The sequence below is a fragment of the Mandrillus leucophaeus genome, unplaced genomic scaffold (genome assembly GCF_000951045.1).
Source record: "Mandrillus leucophaeus isolate KB7577 unplaced genomic scaffold, Mleu.le_1.0 Scaffold26, whole genome shotgun sequence".
NCBI lineage: Eukaryota > Metazoa > Chordata > Mammalia > Primates > Cercopithecidae > Mandrillus > Mandrillus leucophaeus.
This window is the reverse complement of record NW_012102698.1, coordinates 2565704-2572863: the sequence shown is the minus strand read 5'-3', so window position 1 is coordinate 2572863 and position 7160 is coordinate 2565704. Positions and strand designations below refer to the sequence as shown.

Genomic DNA, 7160 nt, shown 5'->3' with positions numbered 1-7160 from the left:
ATCTTGCCAGCCCGAGGAGTCAGCCTGCCTGAGATTTGCAGAGTCCTGTCGCACCCCAGAGCCCTTGGGCAGCTTGGCTGCTTTATTCCCAATTCTTCACCCTCCCCATGTCCACCTCATTGCAGGGTCCTCCCACAGTGACTCTGGCCTTGGCCACCAGGCTTGCTTTGGCCAGTGGGATGTGAGCATACAGGCCGCCAGTCAAAGCATGAAAACTGCAGTAGCGCTTGTGTGTGTGCCTGGGCCTATGTTATGAGAATGTGCCCTTGTTTAGCCATTGGAAGGATTTGGCATACCTGCAGGAGAACAGACCCACCCAGCTGACCCACTGACACATGGGCAATAATGAGGAGCAGCTGCTTTCAGTGACTGGGCTTGGGCGGTGTGTTACCCAGCAGCGTGGCGGCAGCAGCAGGGCGGGCCCCTAGCCACTCCGTTCCCGTTTTCAGTTAAACTGCATTGGGTTACGATTCAAAACATCCATCCTAACAAATGCATTACTCTAGCCCGGTCCACAGCTCAGGAACCATGGAGGAGTCATGGAGGAGACCAGAGACTAGAGGCATGGAGTTTTCATTAGAAGGTTGTGAGTTCATCTAAGGCCGGGTTATTTTTACAGATGGCAGGTTTACAAAACACACAAGTGCACAGACAGGGGTGGGAGGTAGCTTGAAATACACAGAATGTTTGCAACACTAGAGACGTTTTCTGGCCACCGTCAGGGGACTCGGAGGTAGGGTAGGCGTGGTGAGGCCGGTGGCTGGTGTCCGTGGCACAGCCTCCTGCAAAGGGGCTGCCCTGCTCCCCTGTTTCTGCGGTGCCAGGCTGTGCTCCCCAGATGCCTCCGGGGCGCTGAATATCTTTTCATAGTACTCGATCAGCAGCTCTGTGAACAGGTTGAGGGGCACAAGGGCACTCAGGGACGAGGACCCCTGGGATGGCCAGACCAAATTCAGCCCAAAGACACAGGCCAGGTTAGAGCTGTTCATTTTGTTGAAGATGCTCTCCTGGGACACCTGGAGGAAACCACAAATGAGAAAAGGGGAGTGAACACCAAGGGCCGTGGGGACCTAGACCTCCCTCCTGAACTGTGGGAGGGGCAGATGTAGAGAGAGAAGCACTGGACTGGGAGCCAGCAGCCAGTACGGGGACCCTGTACGGCCACCTGCCCACTCAGAGTTTCAGTTACCCTAGCTATGAAAGGAAGGCTTGGCCTCGACGTCCTGGAGGGCCCTCTGGCTCTTGACTTTCTGTGACAGCCTCAACACCCCACCACCTCCCTTCCACTGCACCGCCGGGGGAGATGCACTCTTGGGGACGGGCTGTAGCACAGACGGTGGGAACCAGGGCACCTCTCTGGCCCTCTGTGGGTGGCGAACTGGGCATGATGGGGACCAGCCAGCACGTAGGGGCGGCAAGAGTACAAAGGGCTTGCCTCCCAGAAGGGCTCCCTATCTGTCTCGGCCAACACTTATAGCACCCCCAGGAGCGGGAGTCCTTTCCCCAGCTTACAGATGAGGAACCTGGGGTCTGCAGGGCACAGGAGACTTGCCCAAGGTCTGTGGCCAGCCAGGGGCAGGGGGCCACGTGGGCCAAGGTGAGGGCAGGGCCTGTTCTCTTCTCCTTGCCACCCTCCAAGCTTTGAGCTGGGGGGAACCTAAGAGTCAGAAACAGGGGTCATGAGGCTGTGAGTGCCAGGGCAGAGCAGAGAACGGGAGGGGGGCATGGCCAGGCGTCATGCTTACAGATCTGGCGAGAATGTCCAGACTTGCCCAAGCCCTGCTTCAGTGAGACAGCCGGAAGCCTATGAGGCTCTGCGTGCCTGCCAGTTCCCACAGCCCCTTGCAGGTGTGCACCAGCCAGGCCCACTGCAGGCCACCCCTCCTCAAGCCGAGACTGCAGAGTCCTGATGAGGTCTTTGGTGGCCAGGGAGTGGTATTCCAAGGCCCAAGCAGGGCATGATCCCCCGAGTGCCACTGGGGGGATAACATGCAACACCACGCCCCACGAGGTGCATTCATATCGGTGCCGGTGGAGGAGGCACCTAGAGAGAGAAATCAGTCTCTCCCAATGAAAAAACTAGGCCAGGTGCGGTGGCTCACGCCTATAATCCTAGCACTTTTAAGAGGCCGAGGCAGGTGGACCACCTGGGGTCAGGAGTTCAAGATCAGCCTGGCCAACGTGGAGAAATCCCATCTCTACTAAAATTACAAAAAGTAGCTGGGCACAGTGGCACTCACCTGTAATCCCAGCTAGTCAAGAGGCTGAAGCAGGACATTGCTTGAACCCAGGAGGCAGAGCTTGCAGTGAGCCGAGATCTGGCCACTGTACTCTAGCCTGGGCGACAGAGCAAGACTCTGTCTCAAAAAAGTAAAATTTTGAAAGGAGAGTAAATTTTAGTTTTGGGCTTCTGAGAAATTATATCACAGGGTAGGGAGGAAAAAAAAATTGTTTGCTGTAAAACCAAGAGGTGGCAGGCATTCTCGGACAGACTCTGGGATGTGACGGCTGCTCTGCCCAGGCCCTCTCCCCTACAGTGGGCAATGCCTGCACCCTGCACGGTCTGAGGCAAAGGCCTGGGGAGATGGAGAGGGATAAACATTCAGGGCCGTGGGTCTGGGGGGTGGGGGTGGACCCAGGGGGCCACGTGGAGGCAGAGACTGGAGTGACCAGGTGCTGGGAGAGGCCAGGAAGGATCCTCCTCTAGAGCCGCTAGGAGGGAGTGCAGCCCAGTCCACCTTGATTTTGGACTTCTGGCCTCTAGAAGAGCGACATGATAAATTCTATTGTTTTAAGCCACCCACTGTGTGGTCACAGGAACCTAATGTACGTGGTTCTGGGTGTGTCCCTTCCACAGGAATGGTCAGTTCAGTCCACAGTGAGGGCCTCAGGCTCTGTGCCAGTGGTGGATGCAGCTGCTGCCTCCCAGAGACTCATGACATGGGGGCAAAGGACTCCAATAACGAAGGCAATGGCCAAGGGACAGCATGTATGGGAGTGGATGCCTGACCGGGCCTTGGATGAAGTCCTTGGTGGCCAGGGGCGTGGTCAGGCCCAAGCAGGGCATGACCCCAGACCTGGGGCAAGGAGGGAACTGGTCCAGGCAGGCCGAGCATGGCAGGAGATGCCACTGGGCCTCACCCCAAGCACCCCCCCCTTGCCCACTCACCGCGTGCAGGAAGCCCATCAGGTAACGGAGGACAACGTAGTTGTGCTCTGGAAGGCTCCGTAGGATCTGGCGGCAGCAGGTGACGCGCAGGCTGCTCTCCACACCTGGAACGGCAGGGGGCTCCCTCCTGAGCTCCAGAGGGGCCAGGGGCAGCACTACGCTCCGGCCCAGGAGGGGGGCAGCTCTGACGATGGACTGTCCCACAGTCGGGCCTGGGCCCCCCACTTACTTTCCGGCTGTGTGGCTTTGCTCAGCAAACCCTCTGTGTATTTGGCTGTTTTTGCATTGCTAGAAATTCCTGAGATAGGGTCTTTTATAAGAAAAGACGTTTAACTGCCTCATGGTTCTGCAGGCTGTACAAGCATGGTACCAGTCCCTGTTCAGCTTCTGGGGAAGCCTCAGGAGGCTTCCAATTATGGCAGAAGGCAAAAGGGAAGGAGGCGCATCACATGGCAAAAACAGGAGCAAGAGAGAGTGTGGGACACAGGTGCCATATGCTTTTAAACCAGATCTGGTGAGAACTCACCAACTCGTGAGGGATCTGCCCTCATGATCCAGTCGCCTCCCACCAGTCCCCACCTCCAGTGGCGAGCATTTCAATTCACCGTGAGATGTGCTGGGGCCTCCGATCCAAGCCCTATCACCTGAATTCTGCACGCTCCATTCCACTGCTTTATCACCCAGCAGCACCACCTTCCAGGAAGCTGCTAAAGCTGAATCACTTTAGAAATGGGCGTGATCTAGGCCAGGGGTTGGCAAACTACTACGGGTACAGACTCTGCTGCAACTACTCGGCTCTGCCCTGATGAGGCAAAAGCAGCCACAGGTAATGTATAAAGTGGCCGTGGCTGTGTTCCAAGGAAACTTTATTGGCAAATACAGGCAATGGGCCAGATCTAAGCTGAGTAGTTGCAACAGAGACTGCGTCCCACCCTCCAGGGGCCTGATGCAACTGGCCCACACTCTGAGACCCCCCAGTTACCCTTACAACCACCTCCACCCTTTGAGCTCCATAACCTTCCAATCAAAACCTACCAACCAGCCAGGCGCAGTGGCTCACACCTGTAATCCCAACACTATGGGAGGCTGAGGCAGGCGGGTCTCTTGAGGTCAGGAGTTTGAGACCAGCCTGACCCAACATTGTGAAACCCTGTCTTTACTGAAAAAAAAAAAAAAAATTAGCCAGGTGTGGTGGCACACACCTGTAATCCCAGCTACCTGGGAGGCCAAAGCAGAAGAATTACTTGAACTCGGAAGACAGGTTGCAGTGAGCCGAGATGGTGCCATTGCACTCCAGCCTGGGCAGCAAGAGCAAAACCCCATCTCAAAAAAAACAAAAAAACCCACCAGCAAACACGTGAACACATGCACATGTGTGTACTCAGCCACATGCATGCCCATGCTACTAGGTACCCACATCCTCCAACCCACCAACCACCCTCTCCCTGAGCCTTGCACAGAGTTGCTGGTGAACACTGGGTGCTCTACACCCACCCACTCGGAGAGATACAACTCCCCACTAGGATCATTCCTGTTGGCTTCTTAATAAAAGCCATCATTCCATGAAATCAAGCTGCTGTTAGAAAGGAGTTCCCTTGACTATTTCAACTGAGCCTGGTGGCTGCCATCTCCTCCTCGGGGTGTTACAGCCTGAACCTTATCTAAGACTAATGGTCCCAAGTGGGTACTGGTGCAGGTCACCCTCAGCCCCCACTGGGGTCCTCTGAGACGAAACACCTGCTGGCAAGTAGGCAGGACGGGTGAACTGAGCATCACAACCGCCAATGTCACTGAGCACTCCCTACAAGGAAGCAAGCAGGTCAAGCGTTTCAACAACCCCAGTGTAGAGAGAGAGGAGGAAAGCGAGCTCTGAGAGGTTAGGTGACTAGCCCAAGGTCACACAGCTTGCACGTGGGAGGCTGGGCCTTGAGGACTCTCTGACCTCCCCTTTCTCCTCCGGAGCAGGCCATGAGACCATCCCATGAAAGGCGACTTCCCTATACCCAGAGGGAAGGGGCATTCTCATCTCTGAAGATGGTATTTCCCCTAGTTTCCTGCCCGAGGCTCAGACCCCTCTGTCCATCCCTCTCCCACACCTCTCCACTCTTCAGCCGACCTGGCGTCTGCACCCTCAGTGGACCAGGTCTCTGGGCCTTCATTTCCTTACGAAGTCACCCCTGTCATGTACAACTTCCAGTAAATACACTGGTGTGTTTTTCTCTTGTGAATCTGTCTTTTGTCAGTCCAAGCACCAGGGCCCCCACCAAGGAACCTAACATGGGTAGAAGGAAAAGATTTTGACCCTCCCTGTGGTTTCTCTGTAGCCATGGGGATGAGGTACCCTTGGCTGGAACACCTCGCTCGGTCTGGGAGCTGCAGAGAGAGCCAGGACCCCTGGTAGAGCCGGCCAAAGGTAAGAATTCTTACTCAAGGCTGGTCGTGGTGGCTCACACCTATAATTCCAGCACTTTGGGAGGCCGAGGTGGGTGGATCACCTGAGGTCAGGAGTTTGAGACCAGCCTGACCAACATGGAGAAACCCCGTCTCTACTACAAATATAAAATTAGCTGGCTGTGGTGGCGCATGCCTGTAATCCCAGCTACTGGGGAGGCTGAGGCAAGACAGTCATTTGAACCCCGGACGCAGAGGTTGCGGTGAGCCGAGACTGCACCACTGCACTCCAGCCTGGGTAACAAGAGCAAAACTCCATCTCAAAAAAAAAAAAATTCTTAAAGTCAGCCTCCCGGATTTCTGTCTGCAGCACGCAATTGTGTGAGGGTGGTCAAAATCTGTGTCTTCTTCCTTTCTGAATTTCGACCAGCAGAACAACATTCAGAATGGGTTCTTTGGCTTGTGACTTTCACGAATCTGATTTCGAGGACTCCTCGGTGATCTCAGCCTCCCAGGAAGAGTCACTGTTTGCCTTTGTCTCTGTCTCTTGGGTTATTTGTTTTGAGGAGGAGAATCATGGGATAAGATTCTCCTTTCATCTTGTTTTGTGTCCTGAGAACTTGCCTTTATGGCCAGTTTGGCTTCCAAATGCCTGGAGGAACAGTCAACAGCCAGGATGCAGCCCCAAGAATTTATAGGCCGGGTGCAGTGACTCACGCTTTTAATCCCAGCACTTTGGGAGGCCGAGACGGATGGATCACCTGAGATCAGGAGTTCGAGATCAGCCTGGCCAACATGGTGAAACCCCGTCTCTACTAAAAAAAAAAAATACAAAAATTAGCCGGGTGTGGTGGCAGGTGCCTGTAATCCCAGCTACTTGGGAGCCTGAGGCAGCAGAATCACTTGAACCTGGGAGGCAGAGTTTATAGTGAGCCACTGCACTCTGGCCTGGGCAACAGAGTGAGACTCCGTCTCAAAAAATAAAAAGGGAATTTTATATCTGGGCAGACAGAAATGTGAGTTGCATTCTGATATGTTGCAAGGTGTTGCCTCTAAACCTCATGTTGAACTGTAATCACCAATGTTGGAGGTGGGATGGTGAGGGGTGATGAAATCAAGGGGGCAGATTTCCCATAAATGGTTATCGCCACCTCTTGGTGCTGTTCTCATGATAGTGATTTCTCAAGAGATCTCGTATAACTGTGGGGCATGACCTCACCCCGTCTCGCTCCCACTCCCACTGTGTGAGGCGCCTGCTCCTCCTCCGTCCTCTGCTGAGACTGAAAGCTTCCTGAGGCCTCCCCGAAGCCAAGCAGAGCCAACACCATGCTTCCTACAAAGCCTACAAAACCATGAGCCAACGAAACTTCTTTTCTTTATAAATCACCCAGCCTCAGGTATTTCTTTATAGCAACGCAGACTCGGTGACAGCCGACATCCTACCAGCCGCCACCAGCTCTGGGGTGCTTGTCTTTTGTCTATCTGTGGGGTAACTTTGGGTCTTGGGGGTACCAGCCATCAACTCTGGGGTGTTTGTCTAAGTCTGTCTTTTGGCTATCTGTGGGGTAACTTTGGATCTTGGGGTACCAGCTATCACCAG

General features: G+C 54.5%; 1 protein-coding gene across 2 annotated transcripts in view; it reads right to left on the bottom strand.

Moving 5' to 3' along the window:
• Positions 1-501: 501 nt before the first annotated feature.
• The window catches only part of ARHGAP8 (Rho GTPase activating protein 8), a 63265-nt gene continuing 56606 nt past the window's right edge, over positions 502-7160 (bottom strand). The window contains exons 9-10 of one of the 2 annotated variants that reach the window (XM_011984025.1): positions 3170-3273; positions 502-1016 (exon numbers count right to left, since the gene is read on the bottom strand). In XM_011984025.1, coding sequence (XP_011839415.1) covers positions 696-1016; positions 3170-3273 — 425 coding nt within the window. In that variant the 3' untranslated portion in view covers positions 502-695. The remainder of the gene's footprint in view (positions 1017-3169; positions 3274-7160) is intronic. The other variant, XM_011984026.1, reaches the window with a different exon arrangement.